At 48.1% G+C, this 24,641-nt stretch overlaps 11 protein-coding genes across 11 annotated transcripts; 6 read left to right on the top strand and 5 right to left on the bottom strand.

Moving 5' to 3' along the window:
* Positions 1 to 31: 31 nt before the first annotated feature.
* Positions 32 to 425, top strand: I303_107659 (uncharacterized protein; the record flags this gene model as incomplete). The annotated part of the gene is made up of 2 exons (XM_018410933.1): positions 32 to 143; positions 217 to 425. The coding sequence occupies 2 exons, from the start codon at positions 32 to 34 to the stop codon at positions 423 to 425; spliced, it is 321 nt and encodes a 106-aa protein (XP_018259601.1).
* A 1,119-nt stretch (positions 426 to 1,544) lies between these two features.
* On the top strand, positions 1,545 to 4,731 carry I303_107658 (uncharacterized protein; the record flags this gene model as incomplete). Its single annotated transcript, XM_065969629.1, has 4 exons — positions 1,545 to 1,602; positions 1,718 to 2,688; positions 2,800 to 3,236; positions 3,417 to 4,731. The coding sequence occupies 4 exons, from the start codon at positions 1,545 to 1,547 to the stop codon at positions 4,729 to 4,731; spliced, it is 2,781 nt and encodes a 926-aa protein (XP_065825701.1).
* A 582-nt stretch (positions 4,732 to 5,313) lies between these two features.
* I303_107657 (uncharacterized protein) lies at positions 5,314 to 7,408 on the bottom strand (the record flags this gene model as incomplete). Its single annotated transcript, XM_018410931.1, has 2 exons — positions 5,314 to 6,909; positions 7,025 to 7,408. 2 exons carry the CDS (start codon positions 7,406 to 7,408, stop codon positions 5,314 to 5,316), a joined length of 1,980 nt encoding a protein of 659 aa, XP_018259599.1.
* A 394-nt stretch (positions 7,409 to 7,802) lies between these two features.
* I303_107656 (uncharacterized protein) lies at positions 7,803 to 9,630 on the top strand (the record flags this gene model as incomplete). The annotated part of the gene is made up of 2 exons (XM_018410930.1): positions 7,803 to 7,922; positions 8,065 to 9,630. 2 exons carry the CDS (start codon positions 7,803 to 7,805, stop codon positions 9,628 to 9,630), a joined length of 1,686 nt encoding a protein of 561 aa, XP_018259598.1.
* A 476-nt stretch (positions 9,631 to 10,106) lies between these two features.
* I303_107655 (uncharacterized protein) lies at positions 10,107 to 11,653 on the top strand (the record flags this gene model as incomplete). The annotated part of the gene is made up of 4 exons (XM_018410929.1): positions 10,107 to 10,327; positions 10,472 to 10,578; positions 10,820 to 11,319; positions 11,462 to 11,653. 4 exons carry the CDS (start codon positions 10,107 to 10,109, stop codon positions 11,651 to 11,653), a joined length of 1,020 nt encoding a protein of 339 aa, XP_018259597.1.
* Positions 11,654 to 12,249: 596 nt separating this feature from the next.
* On the bottom strand, positions 12,250 to 13,893 carry I303_107654 (uncharacterized protein; the record flags this gene model as incomplete). The annotated part of the gene is made up of 4 exons (XM_018410928.2): positions 12,250 to 12,411; positions 12,564 to 12,762; positions 12,935 to 13,332; positions 13,594 to 13,893. 4 exons carry the CDS (start codon positions 13,891 to 13,893, stop codon positions 12,250 to 12,252), a joined length of 1,059 nt encoding a protein of 352 aa, XP_018259596.2.
* A 513-nt stretch (positions 13,894 to 14,406) lies between these two features.
* On the bottom strand, positions 14,407 to 15,389 carry I303_107653 (uncharacterized protein; the record flags this gene model as incomplete). The annotated part of the gene is made up of 5 exons (XM_018410927.1): positions 14,407 to 14,546; positions 14,696 to 14,809; positions 15,057 to 15,111; positions 15,265 to 15,275; positions 15,350 to 15,389. The coding sequence occupies 5 exons, from the start codon at positions 15,387 to 15,389 to the stop codon at positions 14,407 to 14,409; spliced, it is 360 nt and encodes a 119-aa protein (XP_018259595.1).
* A 434-nt stretch (positions 15,390 to 15,823) lies between these two features.
* Positions 15,824 to 16,999, top strand: I303_107652 (uncharacterized protein; the record flags this gene model as incomplete). The annotated part of the gene is made up of 3 exons (XM_065969628.1): positions 15,824 to 15,917; positions 16,587 to 16,662; positions 16,894 to 16,999. The coding sequence occupies 3 exons, from the start codon at positions 15,824 to 15,826 to the stop codon at positions 16,997 to 16,999; spliced, it is 276 nt and encodes a 91-aa protein (XP_065825700.1).
* Positions 17,000 to 17,550: 551 nt separating this feature from the next.
* On the bottom strand, positions 17,551 to 19,827 carry I303_107651 (eukaryotic translation initiation factor 3 subunit I; the record flags this gene model as incomplete). The annotated part of the gene is made up of 8 exons (XM_018410926.1): positions 17,551 to 17,698; positions 17,788 to 17,912; positions 18,050 to 18,139; positions 18,373 to 18,614; positions 18,728 to 18,825; positions 19,022 to 19,142; positions 19,552 to 19,750; positions 19,825 to 19,827. 8 exons carry the CDS (start codon positions 19,825 to 19,827, stop codon positions 17,551 to 17,553), a joined length of 1,026 nt encoding a protein of 341 aa, XP_018259594.1.
* Positions 19,828 to 20,193: 366 nt separating this feature from the next.
* On the bottom strand, positions 20,194 to 21,473 carry I303_107650 (pre-rRNA-processing protein PNO1; the record flags this gene model as incomplete). Its single annotated transcript, XM_018410925.1, has 6 exons — positions 20,194 to 20,249; positions 20,328 to 20,410; positions 20,480 to 20,558; positions 20,646 to 20,745; positions 20,823 to 20,906; positions 21,060 to 21,473. The coding sequence occupies 6 exons, from the start codon at positions 21,471 to 21,473 to the stop codon at positions 20,194 to 20,196; spliced, it is 816 nt and encodes a 271-aa protein (XP_018259593.1).
* Positions 21,474 to 21,953: 480 nt separating this feature from the next.
* I303_107649 (uncharacterized protein) lies at positions 21,954 to 24,430 on the top strand (the record flags this gene model as incomplete). Its single annotated transcript, XM_065969627.1, has 5 exons — positions 21,954 to 23,036; positions 23,102 to 23,190; positions 23,255 to 23,287; positions 23,363 to 24,196; positions 24,265 to 24,430. 5 exons carry the CDS (start codon positions 21,954 to 21,956, stop codon positions 24,428 to 24,430), a joined length of 2,205 nt encoding a protein of 734 aa, XP_065825699.1.
* Positions 24,431 to 24,641: the final 211 nt, after the last annotated feature.

Below are 24,641 nucleotides of genomic sequence, written 5' to 3'. Positions count from 1 at the left end.
ACTTGCGAACACCAAAGCTAAAGAAAATAAAATGCCTCGATTTCTCGTGTACGCTCCCGATTATCCGGATCACCTCGCTCAGCGATTAGCTGTTCGTCCCGAACACCTTGAAAGGTCTGCTAAGGACCCGAAAGGACTGATGGGTATGTCTCGTACCTCTTCACCGTCCATGATAGATCAAGTATGAAAGCTGAGCACCTTTCCTTCCGCGCATAGTTTACAGCGGTCCTATAGCGCCTAGACCGGGTACGAAACAACATGCTACTCCGCCTCCACCGGGCCAACTCAACCTGGCTGGAAGCTTCATGGTATACCAGATGAACTCGTTGGAGGAGGTCTGGGCTAGACTCAAGGAGGATGTATACTGGAGAAAGGACGTGTGGGACAAAGAGAGGCTCATCGTAGAGGAATTGATAGACGTCTAGAAAAGGTATGCCAGATCTCGACACCGAAAGAGAAATTCAGTGACAGGCGCTGATCTCAGAGCACAAAATAGAACGCCTATTTCCAAGGAGTGATACACCCCAGAACATGCATTGAATCATAAGATCGCTCAAGCCGAACAGCTACTCACAGTGAACTGCTCCAAAAATCAGCAGCCTTGTCTTACTGGAGCTTCAGCCTGCGCCTGAACTTGAAGGGCCCGCTAACGATCGACGCTGAATTATCTGCTAATTTGGGTGCATCGGACTTATACACTCCTCAATCTCCTATCTGATCGGTATAATCTATATCAGTATCCCCTTTGCTCCTTTGTCGAGCTTGATTTAGAGGGGAAGATGATCCGGGCGATCGACACATCTAGGCCCTCGCATGATCATCGCACGTACAGCAAATTGGTTTCCCGCTTAAAACCATGCAAACAAAGGATTGCACTATCACACTATTCCAGACAAATTCAATGCAATAGGCCAATCCGATGTACTCGGCGAAACACCACCAAACTTGACTCGTCTCGTCTCGCCTGGACTATCCGTAGCAGGTCACCCATCCTTTCATGAGTCCTCTCCTTCTCCCCGAGTGACGTATAGTAACGCTGGATAGGACGATCCTCCTGTCGAGCAATGAGGAGGAGGAGGACGAAGGGAAATCCGATCCTTTATACCTATACATCATGTCGATATCGGATCAAAGGAAGTCCGTCTTACCCTTTGTGAGGCATGTCTACTCGACCAAGCAGACGTTTACTGAGTACGCAAGCAGTTTAAGATACAGTAGAAAAAGCTCGTGAACCTTTTTCCCCCTCTTGATTGGAATCCTCAATCGAAAGGAATTCACCGTACAAAACCTTTCATCCTATCAGCTTATACTTTCTCAAGAGAGAAGATCCTACTGAAAGGGTTCATCCTCTACTATACTATACTATACTACATCAGACTACACTTACTTACTTACTAGACCCGACAATCCAAAAGCGTCGTGGAGCTTACCATTGTACAAGACTCGAGCGTCAAGTGGGCTGACAAGTAGTGCCGCACTCCTTTGCCTTGCCTTGCCACCGAGCGATACTTGCTTAAGTTACTTGCAAGCAAGCGAAACTCAGTATGGCTTCCATTGAGGATCCGACAGTTGTCGAGCAGGGCATCAGCCGACCACCGTCAGGTAAGCCTTAGCTTCAACGCTGCAGTCCCCTTTCCCCTTCCCCTTCCTGTCTCACGGATGAGGTGTCACAAGTCTGATGAGACTGATGCTGACGCAAGGGGTTCTGGATTTCTAGCAGTGCATTCCCAAGGGAGTTCCATCCTTACTGCCCCGCCAGACGAGGTATCCCAATCTCTTCCACCGGTCATCTCGCTCACAAGTAACGATGAGAAGGCCCACTCAGCCTTTGGAAGGACTCCGTCAGCCTCTCCGCCCAACGTGCCTCAGATGGCCAACATACCCATAATGCCACCGATGCTGAGAAGGGTATCCGAATTATCTACTTCCTCCAATTCATCTTCCTTCTCAGGAAAGGTTGGATCCACCTTCAACCCACCTCAAAATGAATTGCCCGTCGTGCAAATCATCGATCAGAGTGGCAAAGAAGTCATCGATCCTGCTTTACGGGACGACGAAACTCCAAATTCGCTCAATCCAGCTCTTGACTCTGGTCCTGCTGGTGCTGGTATCCTTTCTCAGAAGGGCGAGATCCCTTTCCCGGCATCGACTATTCATCGAACCGATTCACACACTTCCTTCGCTTCTTCCGATGGTGTTCAAGGAGGAGGTGGTGGTGAGAATCGCGGAGGATTACCTCCTTTACCCCAGAATGAGGATCACGCTCATGCTCAGGCGTACGGAGGACCTTTCCCTGGACTACTCAATAACAATAACAATGACAATGACAATGACAAGAATATGAACAATTGGTCTCACCTGCCACACCTCCGAATGTTTGGAGACCATACTGGAACGGGAGGAGTGGATACTCAGCCTTCGACTCAGACCAACTCGCCGACTTCGCCTAGCAATTTATGGCCTTCTTCCTTCGACCTGAACTTAAACCTTAATGGCAGTCTGACAGACTTGGGCTCCTCGGCGTTCAATACCCCCGATCAAGGTTTGAGCGAGAACGAGAACGAGAATGAAGCTGGAGCTGGTTTTGGTTCTAACACCGACTTGAACGAGATCAAGGACGAAGCCGGTCATTCTAACTCCGTTGAGGCTGGTGTACCTGCACCCAAAAAGAAGAGCCACGCGAGGAAGGTGAGTGGACAGGCCCGGTCCCAATCGACTTATCACGGCTCTCTTCGACATGGACATGATGCTGATCTGACAATACCTGGTACTGTAATTTTATCATGTCTCGTCTCGTAGCAACCCGAGGGCCACATCAAAAGAGCTAGAAACGCTTTCATCCTCTTCCGAAAACACATCACCGACTCCAACCTGATCCCTCCGAGCGTCGAGGTCAAACACCAGAACATCTCCGTCGTAGCTGCCAAAATGTGGAAAGAGGCCCCTCTCGAAGTCCGCGCTAAATTCAACGAGCAAGCGCGTATCGAAAAAGAGGAACATGCGAGGAAATACCCCGGGTATAGGTATCAGCCTGTCTTCCGCCGCACGGATATTATCAGACGAAGGGTGAGGAAGGATCCTGCAGAAGATGAGAAGGTCGATGCAGTGGCGGCGGCCCTGATAGAGGGGAAATCGGGCAACAAGTTGGAGGAGGAGATCAAAGAGCAGATTATTCAGAAGGGGAATGAGTCCGATGTGGGCTCGGAGGGGAGTTCGTCCAGTGCTAGGTCGAGAAGGTCAGTCAATCAGCTTAGCGAATCACAATTTGTTTCCCCCAACCTTGACCCTTGTCTCCTGATTTCTGATCTGATGGTTGTGATCGTGATCGACATCGCCATCGACATCGACACATTGTATTTTGAGATCTGTTCCCTTGCTCTCGAAGCATCAGCTGACATGCTATTGTATATTCTCAGCCGCCGCCGAAGAGACGTCGGCCAATTATCTAAAGGAGCCATCCGCGCGCAGAAAGCCCAAGCTCGCGCCAAACAAATGAGGCAGAACTTACTCGGCACAAACCTGCTCAACATGTCATTATACAACGCAGCCACAAATAGATTGGCTACTTCATCTCATCATTCAGCACACCAGAACGCTCATGCTCACGCCCAGGCGCAGGCTCAACAAGGGTATTTACCACCAGGTTATCCCGGTGTTGGACCCGCGGGTCATTACTCGATGTACCCCTTGGAAATGGATTACATGTCCTCCTCTTCTTCTTCGAATTCAACGAATCCGACGAACTCGACGATAGCTTACGATATCGATGGAAGACCATACCAAATGCTTCCACCCCACCCCAGCAATGGGTCCACGATGGCGGGTATTGATGCCAGTGGATATCAGACTGAGATGTATCCTCCAGGAATTCCCCAAGGTGGGGTATTGCCGTCCGAAGGATTTGAGGGGTTTGTCGGAGGACCAGGAGGACAAGGGGGACAAGAAAATGAGATGTACCGGCTTCCTCCTATTGACGGTATGGTGCCTATGCCTATGTCTATGCCGATGAACATTCCCAAAGAAGAGTACGACTGGCATTCCCAAGCTCAAGCTCAAGCTCAGGCTCAACAAGGAGATTACTGGGATCAACCACCGTCTATCCCCATCCACGGTATACATCCTCATCCTGAAATGGGGTACGACCAAGACCGACACCAACAACACGGTGGCACCAGTACCAACGCCAATCCGGACCCCGAGGATTACTACAATCAAGCTGCTTACGATATGCCTAATCTCACCGATACGGGCTCAGGTCTGAACGTTGGACCCTCGGGCTCATCGATGGGCGGAGAAGGGGTGGCAATAGGAGGAGGAGGAGAAGCTGAGCAATATAGATTACCGCCACTCATGGAATTAGAGCTCACTCGTGAGACCCAATATCACACTCAAGCTCATAGTCATAGTCATGGACCTGCTGATCTCATAGCAAGTCAATACGTAAGTGAAAACTCGGCATTAGTATCAGGATCGAAATCCCAGAATGGGGAGAGACCAAACTCCGAAGAACCCTCAAGAGAAAGAGAGAAAGAAGGCCAACAAACACCTTCGAATCATGTTTTATTCAACGAGCGGCTATTCGATGGAGCGTTAGGCACTGCCGGTTTGGGAGTCTCGTCATCTACCGAGAGAAATCAGACTGGGGTGGACGCGGGTGATGAGGTCAATAAAGAAGATTTGGGCATGTTTGATCAGGCTATGGAACAGGCTGGCGGGATTGGTGATTGGTGATTGGTGATTGGTGATTGGTGATTGGTGATTGGTGATTGGTGATTGGTGATTGGTGATTGGTGATTGGTGATTGGTGATTGGTGATTGGTGATTGGTGATTGGTGATTGGTGATTGGTGATTGGGGATACAGTAGCCGCTTAGCAGGTGGTGGGAGAGTACATCTACTGGGCTATCGGTTGGACACAAAAAAACATGAGTATGGCGTGATTCAGACAAGAAGAGGGAGAGAATGCCCCTCTTCTCACTCACTCAAGGATGGTTCATAAGGTTGCGACCACAGTAAATGTTGAATTTCAATGGTCCTACTGTATACAGTATTTGCAAAGTAGCTAGCTTCCCTCATAGATTTCTGGATGCATCGGATTCCTATTGTATAGGATAGCATAGCAAAGGTCTGCGATCATTTCGTTTGTTTATACGGTTCTACAAATACAGTCCTACACAGCCATGGACTTTGTGTGATTAGATACGGTATTACTGATGACTACAATAAATCACAAATGATGCTAATCATACAATACTGCGACACCCCTCTTACACATTACTAAGCAAAACGACCAAGCTTTTTACAAACATCGAGCTCACGGGAACATCTGATCGTACTCGACGCCCCAAATCATCTGAAAACCCCCTTCACCACCTACATAGTCTATGACCGTCGTGCCGCATTCCGGCAGATCTCGCAGGGGTTTGAATCGTACAGTCGGTCCAGCTGATCCTGCAGCATCCCCATTAGTCCATTTCTTATTCGAGGCTTTAAGCTGCGCTCTCAGGCTGTTGATCATTTTGTAATCTAACGTGCTGAGCCACAATTGCAATTGGACGTCTCTTAGGGATAATGGACCGCCGCTTCCGCTTGGTCCATCGACCATACTTGTATCTTCATCTTCGGTCTCGTTCTCGCCCGACCGAGCTGGTTCGCTCGATTTCGACTTCGACTTCGGGGTGTAGGTGTCATTGTCAAGAGAATACCCAGCATTCTCAATTTGTTTTGCGATGTAAGTCAGATCGACCTTCTTGTCCTTCTTATAATTCTTCACTATATTCTTTCGATCCTTCCAGGTCGATTCCAGCTGTTCATCCGTTGGCGGGTGAATCTCCTCGAATCCATAAATATCTATATATGTCTCATCCTCGAGCTCCTTCTTGGTAGTCGCGTCCAATTGTGGTTTACAGAACTTGCTCGGATATGAATCTCTGATCGTGTTCGAAATGATTTCTTGACTTCTATCCATGGTGACCTGATTCGAGAAGCCGTAGAACACTCTCTCTGCATCCTCCACGTCGGGAAGATAGGGATATTGTTCCCCTTCAATCTCCACGCTGTTCACACAATCTTCCCAACACATCAACCTTCTATCTCTCGCGGGCCTCTCCTCGGCCGTGAATTGTCGAAGTACGATCCGGTTGGCAGACCCCCAATTGACCGAGAAAGGCTCGAACAACGTAGTATGCACAGTCCATAAATCCGGTATGTATTGTTTGTGTCGCGTGGGTATAGTAGGATCCTTTTTGACGAGGTGAATGTCTTTGAGGTCGACAGGTCTCCACGGCCTGGTCAGATGATGTTGATAATCGCACCATTCGATAGGTCGACAATGGTCCCACAGATCTTCTCTTAGACTAGCGATGCCTTCCCCAAACCTGATATCCAGCTCGATCAGACCATCCAGGTATTTCAGCCGTTCAGCGTCATCAACGAAGTCAATTTCTTCGTAAGGTATTTTGAGCAAGCCTCCGATTTTGATATCGATCAAATTGGGCGTGAGATTCTGCTTGACTCTTTCTTCAACAGCACGGAATATCTTTTTGGTCCGCCAATAGCCAGGCCAATAGAAAGGCAAGGTATCCATATCTAGATCCTTATATTCTTTGCTCTTGATCAGGCCGTCGATGTATCTCTTGGAGATTGTAGGTTGTAATTCCTTGCCGTATTCCATCTTGGGTGCGACGCATGAAAGGATGTGTAAATGTTGGACGTGTTCAAGTAGAGGTAATCTCGTATCCATACCTCCGATCGCCTTTTCCAGTTGCTGCTTCACAGTTCCCCCAGCTCCCGGACCAAAGAAATAGCCTTGATCCCCCCGCATTGATCGATGTGATCCAAGGAAGAACGACTCGACGTTGACAACGACGGGTGAAAGGTACAAGACTTCACCGGCGATCTTCAGGAAGAGCTGACGTGATATGGGACATACATGAGCGACCTGATCTTGCATCACGATCCCCCGGCCGCCTTGCCAAACAGATTACACATTGCACGTTGAGATTAGCGGATTATCCATGACTCACGTTGTTCACTCGTAGCGCAGCTGCCAATGTCCTCTGCGCCACATAGTGCCCCTCTTTCGGTTCTTCCAAGCAGAATCCGAAGACTCTCTTCAACACCTTTTCAGGAAGGTCCAGTATACCTTTCTTCGCTGCAGAAGGATCAACCTCGACGTCCTCGGTTGTGGGGACGTTGACGTTGGCGTCACGTTCTTTTAGAGGCGTCCTACCGCCTTTCTTCTTTGCTTTCGCTGAAGACTTCTTCTTGGACGCGGACGGGGACGCTTTAGCCTTTCCAGGAGTAGTCGTCTTACGAGCGGCCGCCTTTTTCGGCGTCGGTGTTGGCTTTGGCGTTGACTCGGTATCTGTTCTCAGGTTGGCTCCGGCGGACCTTGTTCGCGGTGTCATCGTGCCAAGTGATCGTGCTAATATTAGAGATGCAGATCTGAGCGATCTGATGAAGATGACTCCTACATCGGAGCGAGTGAGGAAGAGGATGAGCTGTGCGGTGTGTGGGAATACTGTATGATTTCAAGCTTTGATCGGCTGACTTGACACTGAAAAGCAAAGAAAAAGAGGTCAAAGCGAGTCGCGTCCACCCGAGTCACATTACGACGCACTAATTCCAATGACACGTCACGACTTTTTTTTCACCCACCCCACCATGGTCAAAGCGTCTCACCATTCCAGCTCATCCATCTCCTGATCAGGTCGTCGTCTGATAGACTTGATTCGCATTCACATCGCACCATCCGCATAGCAAGCAGGCAAGGACAAGATCCAGCGCCTTCAATCAGACAGGATGCTCAGTGAACTTGGACCGGAGATATGGGCCCAAGTTTTCAGCTTTTGCGGCGAGAAGGACGATCAGGGCCTATTCGTCACTCAACCCACCCTGGCAGCTTGCTTGAGGGTAAACAAGGTATGTCGAACACCTCGAATCGATACAGTACAATGAGATAGAATGGAATCTGTTCGATATCCTCTCAATGCTCGCTTCTGTTCTCGTACGATGGTCCGCCCATTCCTCTTCGCCGGCTGACTGTGTATGTGTGTCCTCATAGGCATGGTACCTGCTTGCTTCGCCTCATCTATATCACTCTCCCATGATCCGAGACATCGGGGCTTTCCTCCAAGGAGCAGGTCGATTCGTCCCCCAAGAGCTTCTTCAGTCATTCTCAGAGTCAACTTCGTCGTCCCAACAGTTATATCTCGACTGTATCAAGCAAGGAAATACGAAATTACCATCACTGCACCAGATCAATCAACTTCGGATATATCCTTACGGCGTTGCAGACAGGGTAGACGACGAGTGGTCAAACGATATGAACAGGCAATATGGTATGATCGAAAATGCCAGAACTATCCTCAATTCCGACTCTTTCGCTTCGCCATCGTCTTCATCGTCGTCAGGAAAAAAGGTAAAGACCAAGAACGAGATCAGTTTAACACCAAGATTAAAATCGATCATAGTAGGCTCACACGTCCTGCCTACAGGGCTCAGAGAGCGGACTATGAGTGACCTGCTTTTCCAGTCGATCCGCAGACTAAGTGGCGCGTTGTATACCCGACTGAAACCTCGATACTGGTGCGAATTCGACCCGCCCTCAGGACACGCTTCCTTAGACTCTCAAGAAGTGCTCGATGCGCATCTACCGGAATATGTGGAATTCCATACGACGTTGGAAGAACCCCCTTGTATACAATGGGGAACGACGAACAGGATTACTATAAGGGATAAACCCGATGTCAGAAAGTATTTATGGCCAACGATCACCTTTGATAAATTGAAAAATCAAGACACCCCAGAGAATGACGGTGGTGATAGTGATACGAACGGACATGCGAACGCGAATGCGTATGTGGCGAGATTCGGGAAAGGGCTAAATGGAGAATGGCCATTCGAAGCTGTGAGCGATATGGACCAAGAATGCTGGGTAGAATGCATCTACGAGATGATCCGAGATTCCATACCTGAATGGTCCCACAACGAAGAGGCAGAAGAAGAGAAAATCCGAGAGAAGATCGACCCGAGGACTGTAGTTGAGGTATATGGGATTGAAAAATTCTTGACTATAGCAGATGGGTATCCTGGAGGTCCTTCTTACATAGATGAAGATACCCCCGTCGAGTCGAAGGTCCCCGAGGGCGAAGTGGATCTCAATTGTTGGAGAGATTTGAAGAATGCTCGATTTACACCGGAAGTGCTGGCTCAGAGAAACGAGATTTACAAGTCGATTTTCAAGCACATGGAGCGTGCAATCAAGGAAATGTTAGATATAGATATAGATATACATACAGATTCGCATACGGAAGAGAACGGGAACAAGTGGAAAGAATCAGGAAGACCTGCTCCGGCGATCCGGCTGTTTCTAGCGATGGATTACCCCGGATGTATGGCTTGTGGACAAGGGAAAGCCGATCGATGGATAGTAGACGAACGACCCCGACCCCCGCCAAGGGATGATGATTCAGATTGGACAGACGATGATGATGATTATGATGATGGGAGCGATATGGATGAGGAAGATTGGGATGATTATGAGCTCGAGGATGTGATTGATCTTGTTGACGACGACGACGACGTTGATACGTTTGATGATGATGATGATGAGGTCGCATTTGAATAATATATAATGTTGTAATCCTCGTGATGCTTACTATATATATTCATATACAGTCTAGTAAATCTAGAGATGGAGGACAATCATCAAAGAAGTGAAGCAGGACGACGCTCGAGCAAGATCTTACGACTTACAACGGAAGAGATAAGAAATTAAAATCGGATTATGGCAAGGCAGCCGACCGGCGCCCGGTTCGGGGGATAATCTTGGTCTTTATCCTTATCAGTGATTTCAGAGTATCATAATATTATTCCGCCTGCATTTCCTCTCTTTGAGCATGTTGTAAAATGCTAGCATACAAGGTATATAAGAAGTCCTCGTGAACTCCTCAAACACTGTTGCAAAATGTAATCTACTCCTTATCATTCCATCTTGTAAATACGACTTACAACACACACAGACTGTAAATGCTTTTTTGGCTTGCAGCTCTAATTCCAATACTGCTCCCCCTGTCAAATTACCACAAGAATAGATCCGATAAGATGGCTCAAGATCAAGATCAGAGTCAGAACCAACAAGCTTTGGTAGATGCTGAGCGTGAATTAGCTCAGCATGGTCAGATCCATGCTAATTCTCAAGCTCAAGCTCATGGACATCATCATGAGGATGGTCATGGTCATCAACACGGTCATAACCATCAACATGGTCATCAACACGGCGGAGATCTATGGGAGGGCAAGAATTACTTGACGATGCCCGGCGTGTGAGTGCTCCGTCTACCTTTCCAACCTTGTCCCTGCTTGGTCTCACCCTAATCATTGCTAATTCCAACTCTTCGCTTCTTGGTATCAAAGCAAAGCCAGCTGAAGTCCTCATATCCTGACTATACTATCCGATTCTGCCATAGCTTCGAGACTGCTCAGACAAGCCACGACTCAATCATCCATTCTCTCCAATCAGCCGGGATCGCTCAAGAGACTTACAAAGGATGGAATGTCCTTGAAGTTGGATGTGGTCAGTCATACCATTTCCCCCTTACCTCTTCCTCCTTGCCCTTGCCCCTTGTACCCCTCATTCAGATCTGATTCACCCATACCACTTCCCCCTTGCCCTTGCCCCGTCCCCCTTTGTGACCCTCATTCAGATCTCATCCACCCAATTCAACTAGTCTCGATGTTGATGTTGAGGTGGTGTTTGCGCGAAATCAGATCACAGCTAATATGACACCGGTTCGATCCGATTCAACGATCATTAGGCCCCGGAGCAGTAACTCGTCATTACCTATCCTCCTTCTCCTCCGTGCACGCAATCGACTCTTCCCCTTCCATGTTAATCGCCTTGTCCGAGTACCTACCGCAATCGGACTATCCAACTTTGAGTTACGCTTTACATACTCTCTCATCGAGCTCGCCAGCAATATACAAGTCCGAACAACTCATTTCGCCCACCAGAAATGATCCTGAACGAACTACCGCTTCACCCATACTTGGACGGGAAGGAGGGTTCGATTTGGTGGTTTCCAATTTGGTCTTACATCACGTTGACGACCTTGTCAACTTCATGGATGGGGTCCTTAGGATGGTCAGGCCTGGTGGATGGGTGATATTTACTGAAATGGGTCAGTTGGAGTCCCACTCAGACCAGGACGAGAAGGACAAACAAAACCAAGAGAACCAGTCCAATACTATTTCGGGCGAGAACGCGAACGAGAATAACGATAGGAACGGCAAGGGCAAGCTGAACCACCATGGTAAAGTGAATTACAGGTCCTTCTTCAAGCCATCACGTCCATATCACTGTATCGCAACATCACCATATCACCATATCCCATCTATCTCATCACTTACGCTGGGCTGGCCTACTTTCAGCTGACAGCTGACAATCGCACGTCTCGTAGACTACAGACGGAGGATCATACAACGCTCCAGATCATTATCGAGCACCCTACACCCCCGAGAGCCTCAAAGAGTTATTCGAGAAATACGGTCTGAAAGATGTTTATGCTGAACAGCGAGGGGTATTACCTGTTTTCGGGATTGGGGAGGGGAAACCTAAGATATCTTGTCTGATCGTGTGGGGGCGCAAGTGATCATACCTTATACCTTATAATAGAGTGAGCCGAAATCATTGGTCACTGGAGGACAGGTTTCATGGACACCCCTTTCTTGTTGCATTTGTTATTAATGGTAATAAAATAGTATGTCAAAAGACCGAGTGCTTAGTGCTTGATAGTATATGCTTCAAAAGGATGACCATGTGCAGCACCCGTACGTATACCATGTAATTCGTGAATTTCTTTCCCACATTCGACGTCTGACTCAGATATGCAGATGCAGAAGAGCATGGAAACGAAGCTGAAGCCATTAAGGTATTATCACATTATCACACACATGCATAGATCATTCAGGGGTATCGATCTCACGCCAACTTCTAACAGAACAGAACCGAGAAACGGAGAAACGGGGAATCGGGGAGTAGAGTAGTCGTAGTCGGAGGAGCTGGTATATGGGAAGCAGAAGCAAGTAAGTACATGAAGCGAGAACCATATATATACAATAACAATGAAGTTGAATGCTCGATACGTGTACGTGAATGTGAACGTGAATACGAGAATAACATGAAGAAGCACGAGGAAAAGCTGATCGTCCTTAGATCTAGCACAGCAAACATCATTAGCATACAGGATCAGTGAGAGTTTGATCGGTGCGAGTCACAATCGGCTGCACTCACCAAAGACAACTCCAAAGTCCATACTCGCCTAGCCCACACTTTAACGGTGATAGTCTCTCCTTTGGACGACGTACTTGCTGGAACCTGAACTTCGACGCCGTCCCACCAGCATTTTCTCTAATCGGATCCACAACGCAAAGGCGAGTTAGCGTCAGCAAAAAACCCCATTCGCAATCTAGTCCCCAAACACGGGATCATGGTGTGAGAAAGCGGGTTGGGTGAAGCCAATAATTTTATGGTTTATGTACGCAGAAGAGAGAGTAACCCACAGCAGGTTTTCTCCAGAACAAGAGCAATTTCTGAGCGGTACTCATTTGTTGAGCATCGATCCAGGGCAAGTTGGCGCCGTCTTTGGGATCTTCAGGATGCATTATACCTGTCTTGAGCAATACCAATGCCATGGAGGTGATTACGTTTCGAGAGGGTTCGCAGGCTCGGAAGCCCCATGAGTCGGTCCGGTTGAATCCGCTAGATGGGGTGTGCACACGTAAATTAGCGGTGACTCGGATTTCCATCCATCCGGAAAATCAATGTGGAGCTAGAAATCAGGCGTATACGACGAGGTCGAATGATAACAGGACAACGAAGTAGCAAGTAGTAGGGGAATCTGTTGATACAATCGAAACTCAAGCCAACTCACCTCATACAGAGCATATCAATCAAATGAGCCTCCGCCGCATTGCCCACACTACTAACGTTCCTCTCCAACGCAGCAAAGATGCTTCTTTTCTCCTCTAACGCTTTCCCGCAATTGCGCTTGAGCGACCTGAGCTCCTCGTTGGGCAAGCCCGTCTTCAGGTCGGTCTTGGCGAGGGTACCCGGTTGAGTGATGGAGAAGTATTCGAGCTCTTCGCGCAGGACGATGATAGCTTGTTTCGACAAGAGGGGGTTCTGCGATTGGTCCGAGGTGGGATCGTTCGGGTTGGAAGGGATCGATTGTTGCGCGTGGAATAGCCCGGGCGAGGTGGGCGTGCCGTAGAATTTCGATTGGGCGGTAGACCAGAAGGAGAGGATGTATTGGAAACATTCTGGGTCGAACTGCGGGGCGAGTCGGTGAGTGGTTGAGTTGGGTAGGTAGTCAGGTGAGTAAATGGGTGGATGGAAGGGGTTGAGTGAGACCAAGGTGCAGGTGAACAGTAAAGAGTTGAGGTTTATGCATCAATTTATGGAGTGTAAGAGATGCATGATAAAGAAACAACCATGTCAGCCCACATCATCGTCAATGCATCTTTTGGACCCGGGATGTTCGAGACCAGCGAAGCACCAACCCAAGCAAGGAGGGAAGAAACGTTCACTCACATCGACAGTGAAGACCCCATCATCCCCACCTTCCCAGCTCGCGGGTTTACTCAGAATCAATCCTTGGGGGAACAGTCCCAGCAGGACACTTTCAGGAAGGAGCATAAGTGTTTCCCTATCTACGGGGAACATCCTCCCCCTCAAATCGAGGTTCAGCCGGGTCAGTAATTGAGGGTTGGTCGAGCCTGCACCTGCGCCGGCGAAGCCGCCTGCATTGTATGATTGCGGTTGGACGGAGGTGATAGGTGAGCTGGAGGGGGCGACGGATGTTATAGGGTTCGAAGATGCTGGAAGGGCCATCTTGTTGCTGTTGTTTGGCCTGAGTCGACCTAAATTGAGTCGAGTTGAATGAAGTTGAATTGAATAGGGTTGTGTCGATATCGTCTCTTCTGGTTGTTTGTCTTATCTTGTCTCGTCAATTAGTGCTATAGCTTGTGCTTTGTACGCCGCGCTGATCGTCCGCTGATGCTCGACAGAAGACAAGATGAGATATATACGATATGGACTGAGAAGCAATTATATGAATGAGCAAGGTTGCGATTGTATGTTTTGGACCAACGCGCGCAGGGTGTCATAATCCTCATCCGTGTTTTTTTCCCCTTTATGGCCCAGCATGCAAAATACTTTCAAAGCATCGATGCACGGTTTGAAAGACGTGAGATCTAGACACTCGTGCAGTAGATATGCTCAGCACGGCAAGACTGTATTAAGTGCAAGACATTCATTGAGAAAAGAGATGATATCCATGCATCCAATGCTGATCCACCACTACACCGCTACAAAGTAGACTCCTGTACTCTCACCCGTCACTCTCTAATGAGCCAAAGGTTCAACGGTTGGTCGTTCGTATTGTCCAGGCTTGATCACACCTTCCTTGATCAAGTTGTCGTAGTGGCCTTGCTTGGAGTTGAAGTACTCGTATTTCGACTTGGACCAGTAGTATACACCGTAGACTGTGCGTGTTAGACATTACATTAGCCCTGATAATGCACTTGCCTCCCAACTACATGTCTACAACAGGCAGTCCCATGTACACCACTCCGTACATAAATCCGAGAAGGCGAAGCGACCGGGATTCTTGATACTCAAGGCAGACACTCACAGAAGAGAGCAGGGGGAGCAACGTATGGTAAGTGGTTCATCAATCTTGAGAAACCGTTGAAGATGTATCCGTTGAGCGCTCCGGCCATAGCTCGTTGTCGGTATGGGGAGACACCTGCGTTGGTGATGGGGCAGATTACAGGCAGAGTTGGACAAGCATATACGAGGTAGGTGAAGAAGCATCGGAAGTCAAAAGGTTGACATCGACAGGTGTTTTCGTGATCGCAATTGACGAGATTTGGATTTTGATTTGACGAAGAGGGAATCAAGTCATTGGAGAATGGATAAAATAACGCAGCGATATCACTCATCAGCTACATTATTTTCCACAGCGTTGGACGAAAAGCAAGAACAGAACGCACCGTAAGTCTTGATACCTTTTTGAGGTAAAGACCCCATATCACCCCACCAACCGATCTGCGAGTGGAATACCAGGATGAATCAGTACACCGTCTTCTCTCGTGTTTCCTCGATCTCCTCGTTGCTTTCCTTTCCTATATTGTCTTCTGCTCATTCCCAGTACGCCAGATGGATATGCGACCCGAAAGATGCAATGTAATGTATACTCACGTAGGTCTTAGCTATTGACCAAAAGACACTCCGATTAGCCCTGTACCGCTTTTCGATCGACCAAAGCAAGGGCGTGGACACTTACGACCTGGCATTCCTGATTGAGCTGGAGCAGAGGGTCTCATCTTGCCTGTGTACTCTTCGTGCTTGTGATGTTGCTTGTATAAGATGAAGATGTGGATGAAAGTCAAGTTATATAATACTCGGAGAAATCATCCTTGGTGGTCTGTATGGTTTGACCAATGATATTGACGATTTTGTGTCAGTCGCACCCATCAAATTTAATTGAGGGTATCATTTACCATTGCAAAGAACAGGCGAATGCATTTGGACCATTTTGAGAGGTCGCATTACATGCAAGGTTGACGAACGATACGAGGTATCAAGAATAGCATACATACCATCTTTCAACAGCAACAGCGACAGATCACAGCAGCACCGATCATTGTATACGAAAGTAATATACTCGATCCAGACAGTAAGAACACTTTGGAAATATAATCGAGTCACTTCCTCCTCAATTTACGATCTATAACACATCACCAACTCCCCTCCTGCCATGACACTCATCTCGACAATCCTCGGATTCAGCGCATTCGGCTTCGGCGCACGATGTTTTCAATTGGGTCTGCAACATCGACCGATCTTTGATGGTGAGTCTGGGTCTGAGCCTGGGTCTGGGTCTGTCTCTGCAATTCTGAGCTTTGGGCATCTAAGCTTGTTGCGAGGTTCCCGTTTGGTGTTTGGATTGGATTGGTTGAAACGAGATGCTCAAAGTGAAATTTCAGTCGAGCTGTAGAAGGGATTGAGGCATATTGGAGGAGAGTCATATGACCGCGAGAGTCAGCTAAATAGGATGATGAGAGCGAAAGAGAGTACAGGAGCTCGGCTGTGTGAGCTGCTGCTGGTGGTATATGATCAGACGTTAGGGTACAGGAAGGGGGCGTAATTCGGAGCGTGGAAAAAGGCAGCTTTCCCCGAAATTGCAGTATAACGACGAAAGGCCAAAGTAGAGTCAAGAGGTAGAGATACAACTCGCTCTTTGTATAGGCCCGACTCACGCTAGACGTGTGGAAGCAGATGAACGGTATGGATATGGGTTTAGCGGAAAGTACGGGACACGGGGCACGGGATACGGAATAAGGGATGAGGCATAGGGGATAGTTGAGCGGTCCCACCTGTATAGCAGTACAGCAGTACAGCAGTATAGCAGGACCAGCGGCTCTTCCTGGTCGAGAATGTGGAAGGACGAGACGAGGATGAGGCGAAGGATTGAAACTCAGATATAGAATACAGCTAAACACACCTTACCGCTCCCACAGCTCCCTCAGGCCACTTAATATCGACCGCTGTATTCGGCGCAGTGGGATACGGAGCATATCACGCAGACAAGAAACAGTGAGTCGAGTCGAGTCGTCGCCGGATGGTAGGTTGTAAGCTGTACTCGTCCTGACTATTGTTTTTCTTGCTCCCGTTTCCCTTCTTTCTGGATTCGTCCGAATGTCAAAATCCTACTACAATAAATCTATATCAACGATCTCACTTGAAAACACAAATCACATTCGCAATCACCCGAATAACACTTTCAACTCAACTCCCCACTACGCCAATCTACCAACGCAATTGCAGAACCGCATTACTCGCTGAGAAGAAGAAGGTGTTATTAGAACGACGAGAAAAGGAGAACTTGGAATGGGAAGCTACGAGGGGTCAAGCTCAGGGCCATGCTGTCTGATCTGCAAGTAGACTGATACATACATGCACATGCAGGCTTATATGCAAACCAGTATGATAACACAGAAACTAATGTGATCTCCTACATGTGATAAGGTGTGTTTTGACACAGTGAGGCGCACCATATGATTCGAGCTAGGATACGCTCCGATGATGCTAAAGCTAGTATCGACCGAGAGCGACATGCAGATAGGTAATTGAAAACGAGTTAATGTAATTGAGCAGGGAGTCACGCGTAAAAGCTCGTTGATAAGCAAGCATGCTTAGTTTGACCAGGTTCAGCCCCCATTCAATGTTGGTTCTGAGCTTCGAGAGTTCCAGAGCTCATTTCCAATTCCGGTATATTTCCCAGCCTGCCTGTCAGTCTACCTTCTGCGTGTCTGCCTTCTGCCAACTGCGATCGCAGAGGACATTAGGTATATTACATATATATGCATGATATCCCTCAGATCAAACAGCATGATCTATTCTATCCGTCCAACCGCCCACCGGTCTACCCCGACCATCCATCCATCTTGTACCTGGACACACACCCTTGCCTATATTCGACGCCTACACCTCAACCTCCGGCTCGAGGTCTCCAAAAGGCCTCGATCTGAAGTAACTCTCGTCGAACCAGTGGACTCTGACGAACCCATCTTCCGCGCCTGAGGCATAAGCTTTTCCTTGAGGGTGCACAGCAAGGGTATTGATTGGACCGCTATATTATCGTCAATCAGATTCAGAAAATCAGTCACATTCATTTGAATTGGATCGCCCTCTGCACGCCGCAAACGACCCAAAACTCACAAATGTCCTTTAACTCGACCCACTTCCTCCTCGAACAATTTATGCCAGAACCTCGACTCGAATTTACCCGCACGCTGGGAGGTGGTAGTCACGGACATAGCATCTTGACCACCTCCAAGGATGATCTGTGACCAGTATCACGCAGTATATCAGCGCTTGCACAAGTGACTAGCGGCTGCGCAGAACCGCATATCGAGGGAAGGGCTCGATGAGAAATCTCTTGTGACAGTTTTTATCTGGATGATGCGAAGACCCCACTCACGTATGGTCGTAGTGGGGCGATACAAGCACTATTCAGCGGAGTTTCGGTAGGGAACACTTTCATCTCTTCCAAAGTTTCCGAGTCGAAGATCTGTCAACGAGGCCAAAAGCGAGGTCAGCGATGGATCAGACTTCTTCATTTGCTTCTCCCTCCCGCCATTCCACGAATTTACCATCCCAACGTCCGACGACATCCATCTACACCCCGGGTACTTTATCTTGATGATCGAAGGCGGGAGTCCTCCGCAATGACACTCCAAAGTCTCCTTTCATGTGATGTAATGTGAAAAGACAAGGGAAAAAAATCAAGGACGAGGAACTCACTCGTGCAGTCTTATCCTTACTAGAAGTGATAAAGTAAGTACCATCCGGACTTGACTGAATATCGGTGATTTCTCCTTTATGAGCGTCGTCCACGTAGTTCACTTCTTCTCCCGATTTCACATCGTACTTGGCTACTTTCCCAGACTCGTGTCCCGTCAAGATGTACTCTGATAACGGTGTCCACAGGGCTACTGTCGCTTTTGATCCGCTGAGAGTCATCGTCGTTATAGGTGTTGTTGTTTCTGCAAAATCCAGTTCACAACATACAGTAAGTCAGCCCAATTTCGCCTTGACCCCGTGTGGCGTGCGACGAAAAAAGGCAAGCACTCTGGTACACGAGCACACAAACACTCACGCATAGTAGGCTCGTCCCTGTTGATCTTATATATCCTGATGATTGAAGGTTGACCACTTCGTTGTTCCGTAATCGACAAGATGGTATCGTCTTCCTCGCTACGTGGTTGCAAGCAAAGAGATATCAGCGTTTGCTCATGATCAGTCTATCTTCCTGATAATGCTTCGATGTGATCCTCAGATCCAGGTCAACGGATCATTGCCCCATCTTCGAAGATCGTCCTTCATGTCGACCCAACCCTCGATATCCTGACATTATACAGACAGACAGTCTGAAATGAGAGGGTTTACTCACTTCCACGCAACTCGCTTGACGGCAGTCAAGAAATCCCAAGTGAACAGACATTTCCCCGTGGCGATCTCCCACAACTTCATCGTGTTGTCCGCTGCTCCAGTTATAAGGAATCGGGTTTGAGCTGTGTAAGGTGGCAAAATGGGCAAGATCAGTTTTGACACTCAGTGATTGAGCGTTGGCTAGTCTAATCAAAGTGTCTTCACTCCGAGCTTCCGCCTTTGGTTTATTATCTTATATCCCCTCATCTTATGTCCCCAGACATCCTCAGTGTGTATCGTCCTCATGTCACCTTGAACCCTACTACAGTTATGCAGTAAAGACCGAATGAGACCTCCAGCTTTTGAGCAGTCGCCGTCTTCGAAAAAGTGACAAAACACGATATCCCACATTACTAATTGTCCGCAGTCCTGATCCCGCCGCATTTGTCTATAGCACTCTCTCCACATCCTCTTGGCACCTGCTCACTATACAGACCGCGCACCCCCCTTTCGAAGATACCAAAAGAGTTAAAAGCGAAAACAGCAACTCACAGTCCACAGCTACAGTCCACACCGTACCATTATGTCCTCCATCTCCCTTGATGCCGCCGAACGTGCCCAGCCTCTCTCCATTTGAAGTGAACCAAGCATTGACTACCGAATCTTTCGATGCTGAGAACAGCAGATCCCCTTCGGAGTTGAAGACGATTTGAGTGAGGGAACGCTCGTGGCCTTGTAAAATGATCGGTTTCTATTCAGTCCCCATGATCTAAATATCAGCTATCCGGAGCCGAAGCGTCCTTCTGATACTCTAGCTGGACTTACCATTTTGACTATCTGCTTTTATGGGTATATGTATGAATTGACGTCTGATCACTATTCTTTGCTCAAGCAACGCCAGCCAAAACGTCAAAACGAACAATGAAACTCACAGACGAGAGACAAGATTCAACATTTCTGAATGACCATGTGGCATTCTCGGTGATATACGGGAATACGACCAATTGGCACTTCAACATATTTGCTTGCCACCCATACCATCGTACGGGGTACCATAATGACATATGTCTAGCTATGCATCTATGCATCACGAAAAGGCAGAGATATGTTTACATGCGTCGAGAAGGAACGGGTATATGTAGATATATTACATGCGTAAAGCAGAAATGAAGAATAACAACTGGGACCAAAGAGCTAGAATCGCTGCTTCATCCTGGCCCCGACCATCTTCAAATGAGCGTACACTTTGCCTATAAAGGAATATCGATGTAAGCTATTATCCCTGGTCCTCACGATGAATTAGGGACAAAAGGAAATGCCTAGCTTACCTGGAGGAGAACCAAGAATCAGAGATACAATTGCATCCCTTGCAATTTTGATATTCTGCACCGAGCCTAGAATATGTATATGCCTGTTTTCATCCACCATGGTCAGCCATGCCTCACTGTTGATACACTATAAGTATATGCAGAGAGCTCACGTATCGGCCAAGACTATACGTGTTCGACTTGCGTTCTCGATCGAGAATTTCACTTTACCGCCTTCTCCCGCTATACGACCTGCACATATTCTCTGTATTAGCTACTTCACATCCCGGACTCCGGTAGATTGTTGATAAACGAGGGAGTTTAATGAGACGGACTTACCGATAGCTCTCGACAGATGATCTCCGTGTAAGGTCTTGACGTCCTTGATCTCGAACGAGTCGAGATACAAATCATCTAGTCTCAACAAGGCCAAAGCGTCCTAGTATGAACAGATTGGTCGCAAGTCAATGACACTGCGCTGTTTATCGTACCGAAATGCGTAAATAGGTTACTCACGTTCACCTCGAAACCAAGCGAGAAAGCTTTGACGAAGTCCGCTCCTTTCTGTATAGCTCCCGTATCTACGGTATGGCCCGATGTCTACAAAGTCCAACATTACATCAGGAAATATCACATTATTAGCTGGACCCTCTCGATTTGTGGTTCAGAAGAGCGCTTGATGGTATGCAATGCGATCCGCTGACCTTGACAAGGGATAAGGGACGAGTTGAGGAAGATGTACTTCTAACTCACCTTGAGCTCGACCGATCTTCGCATCGTATTCATCCTCACCTGTAACCCCAGCATATCCACCATGGGCGTATACAGGTTGACCCATTCCTTCTTGAGCGGTGTCATCCGATGGGGCGGGATAGGTATTCGTCGGAATTCACCCTTGAGCACACCGTTGGTCTGCGATTGTGGTAATGGCTTAAAACCTGAGCCTGACGATGATCCTTCTGCAGCGGCACCGCCAGTGACAGTAGCATTAGAAGGTCCTGCATCTGCAGAAGAGGATTGAATAAGGACATCGTCGTCATCTACATCCATCGACTCGGTGGGTTTCGGCACGGATGGTTTCTTGCTCTTCTGAGAGACGAGCGAGACGGCAGGTTGGGCTTCAAGTTGGGCTTGGAGTGCCTTTTGTCTGTGGGATTTATGGGCCATCTTGGGTGTCCTTGTGATATATAAAGGAAGGTCGTTCGTGAGTTTCCGCTAGTTGCTAAGCAATTTCAGAAGTGTTCTTGATCGATGTAAGCTGTACGTGGATTACCTTAGTACAGATGATGGTCCTAGGCTGCAGTATTGATATTGGATCTGGATTTGAGCAAGCGAGTGAAGTGGACTTGAAGGTGGACGCAACTTTCAACTTTTGAAAATAAACCTCGCCCTGACGCACATCCCAGCGTGGCATTTTGATTCTGAGATAAAACAGGGACTCTGTTATCAATCTTGATTTACAAACCCCGTGGGAAAGCTGTCTCGGCGTGCCTGAGGATACATCGACGGACGGAAAATCAACTCAAAAGTCAGCTCAACACAACTCAAATCCATATTGCCACCATCCTTCATTCTGTCTACCCCTATCATCGCATTTGTAAGCTGCTTCGACCTCGATCCGGAGGGTGAATCGGATCAAGGAGCATCATGCCGGCGATAGCAACTCCGAAGCGCAAAAAAGCAGCTATGGCTGCCTCTCAGCCTTATTCCCGCGATTACAAGCTCCAGCAGAATGATTCCTCTTCGTCTCGTACTTCTTCCTCTCAGCCAAATCCGAGCTCCAACACGAAGTCGCAATCTCATCAAGCAGAATCGAGCTTGCTGAAGATCATCCAGGATGTAGATAATCGCATCGCGTCCGCGTCCGCGTCCCATGAGACGTCTTCTCCAGCGAGTGCCGGTGCGAAGAAACCGAAGAAGAAGAAAATCAAGAAGGCGAAGCAAGCCTCGAGAAGCCTGCCAGAGAACCAAGGTGATCACGCGACCTTTGCAGACTCCCTAATCTCGGCGGCAGAGAATACGACTTCGCCCGTCAAGACGCCCGCTTCTCTTCCTGTTGCTCAACTCAGGGAAACCAAAAGTGATGGAGATGTTTCTATGCAATCTGAAGATCCTCTCGTCGGGCAAATTCATCAGATCGACCATCCACCGTCCGTCTCGCTCGATACAGCAAACACCAGTCAATCGCCGAAAGATAATGGAAAGCGCAAGAAGAAGAAAGACAGGCAGAGGGAGCGGGAGCGTCAGGAAAACTTGGATTTCGTAGCTGAGTATAATGCTAGAGTTGAGAAGAGAGAATCAGAGGAGCAAGCGAGAAGAGCGGCAGAGCAAGAGAGAAGAGCAAGAGCTCTGAGGCAGGAAGAGGATGAAGCCCGGGGCAGAGTAGAAAAACTCAGAGAGACCATCGAAGAACTGAACAACCAAGCTACGGTGATCAGGCGTCAAATCGCTGATATGGAGCGAGAAAAGCTTGAATCACAAGCTCAGGAAAGCGAAGATAAGAAACGTAGATCCGAGCAAGATCTAGCTAAAGTCAGAGAGGAGAGGAGAAGACATAAGGACATGGAAGATAAAGTCACTGAAGCTGAGTCTGCTGCTCGAGAGTGGAAAGCCAAGTACGAGAATCAGCAAGCCGAGGATAATAAGCGGATGGAAGAAGATAAGGGGATCATAGATCAGCTGAGGAAGGATGCTGAGAAGATGCAACAGGACAATCAATCCAACGAAGTCGTCAGTACCGTAACTATCGCCCGAGTACACGTCCGAGATAGCTAAGCTGACAATTTGAAATATAGATCATGAAGGAGCACGAGGATACCCGAAAAGCCATCATTGAAGCTCTCGAGTGCAAGATCTGTCTCACAACGATAGACGATGCCTACATGTGAGTTCATTCTGCCATATTGAACAATAGTCAGGACTTGATTTTGACACGCACATCTTTCCAGAACGTCCTGCGGACATATGGCGTGCAAGCACTGGTGAGCGGATGGGCGAAGCACGCTTCGATGTGATCCGAAGAACAAGCGATTCTGACAATTTATGACACTTCGCAGCATGGTCAGTCACTTCCGATCACCCCATGCATACCTACACGGGGTCGAAGGCATCACCGAAGAGACCGACTTATCGTACCGAACAAAGGTCTGCTTCGTCTGCCGAAGCGCCATCACACGAAAGCCCGCAAGAGTATTCCCTTTGCGAGATATCCTCGGACCACTTGGCGAGTACAAGCATAAAGATCCTCCGAAGGAGACTGATCCGGATCCATGGGAGAAGATCTTCCCGGCCGATCACGAAGGGTACAAACTCTATGACAAGGCGGACGATATTATGAGATGTCCCGAATGTCTGGGAGAGTTAATGGACGATTTCTGCTCGGGATGCGATATCATCTTCAGTGATGCAGGTGAAGATGTAGACGTGGAAGTAGAAGAAGAGAGTGAAGCGGAGGTGATTGGAAGTGTACTCGGTGAAGAGGATGTTATCAGAGTTGATGGGCCAGGAGGATTGGTAGATGATCAAGCTGAATTTGAAAGGGCCGATTCAGATGAAGATGGGACTTCGACATCGACGTCAGGTTCAGATGATGATAATGTCGTCGGCACACCAGGAAGAATTAGAAGAGGAGGAGGAGCGCCGCCTCCCCCTCCTCCGGGGCTGAATAACCTGCTCACGATTTTGACAGAGGGAGAGGGGGATTATGTAGGCACAGAAATGTCGAGCGAGGATGAGAGGGAGGAGGATAGCGAAGATGAATACGGTGGATCGTTTATTGATGATGATGGATCGGGTCACGACGAGGAAGATGAAGAAGAGGAAGACGATATCAGTATGATAGATGTCCAGGGCGAGACTGAAGGTAGTGAGGAGGAACGACCTCGAGCTAAGTGAGTCGGATTATGTCATTTGCCAGAGCCAGGCGGAGCCATGCTGAGTCTTGGAAAAACTTGAGCAGGAACTCGAGAAGTAACAGCAGCAGACCGAGTAGAAACAGAAGGGTCGCTGATCCTGATGACGACGAAATTAATGAAGACGAGGACGACGAGCCTGTCTTTAGTGGTAGGAGATCCCGAAAACAAACGAGTAGACAAGCTACGGTGATCCTGTCTGATGACGATTAATGGGACGCGAAAAGGAGCAGAGAGCACATTCTGTAGATAGGGGAGTTGGTGGACGAGCATATACGAGCGAGACCTTCATGATTTAGTTCCTTAGCATTTTCCAGTCTCTTCACCTGTACAATGTACAATATCGATGTCGATGTTGACAACACCCTGGATTAGACATTTGCCATATATAGTCCGAGTCAGCCGCGGTACCTTTGAGACCTGT

The sequence above is a fragment of the Kwoniella dejecticola genome, chromosome 10, assembly GCF_000512565.2.
Source record: "Kwoniella dejecticola CBS 10117 chromosome 10, complete sequence".
In the NCBI taxonomy this organism is placed as follows: Eukaryota; Fungi; Basidiomycota; class Tremellomycetes; order Tremellales; family Cryptococcaceae; genus Kwoniella; species Kwoniella dejecticola.
This window is presented reverse-complemented; position numbering and strand designations above follow the sequence as displayed.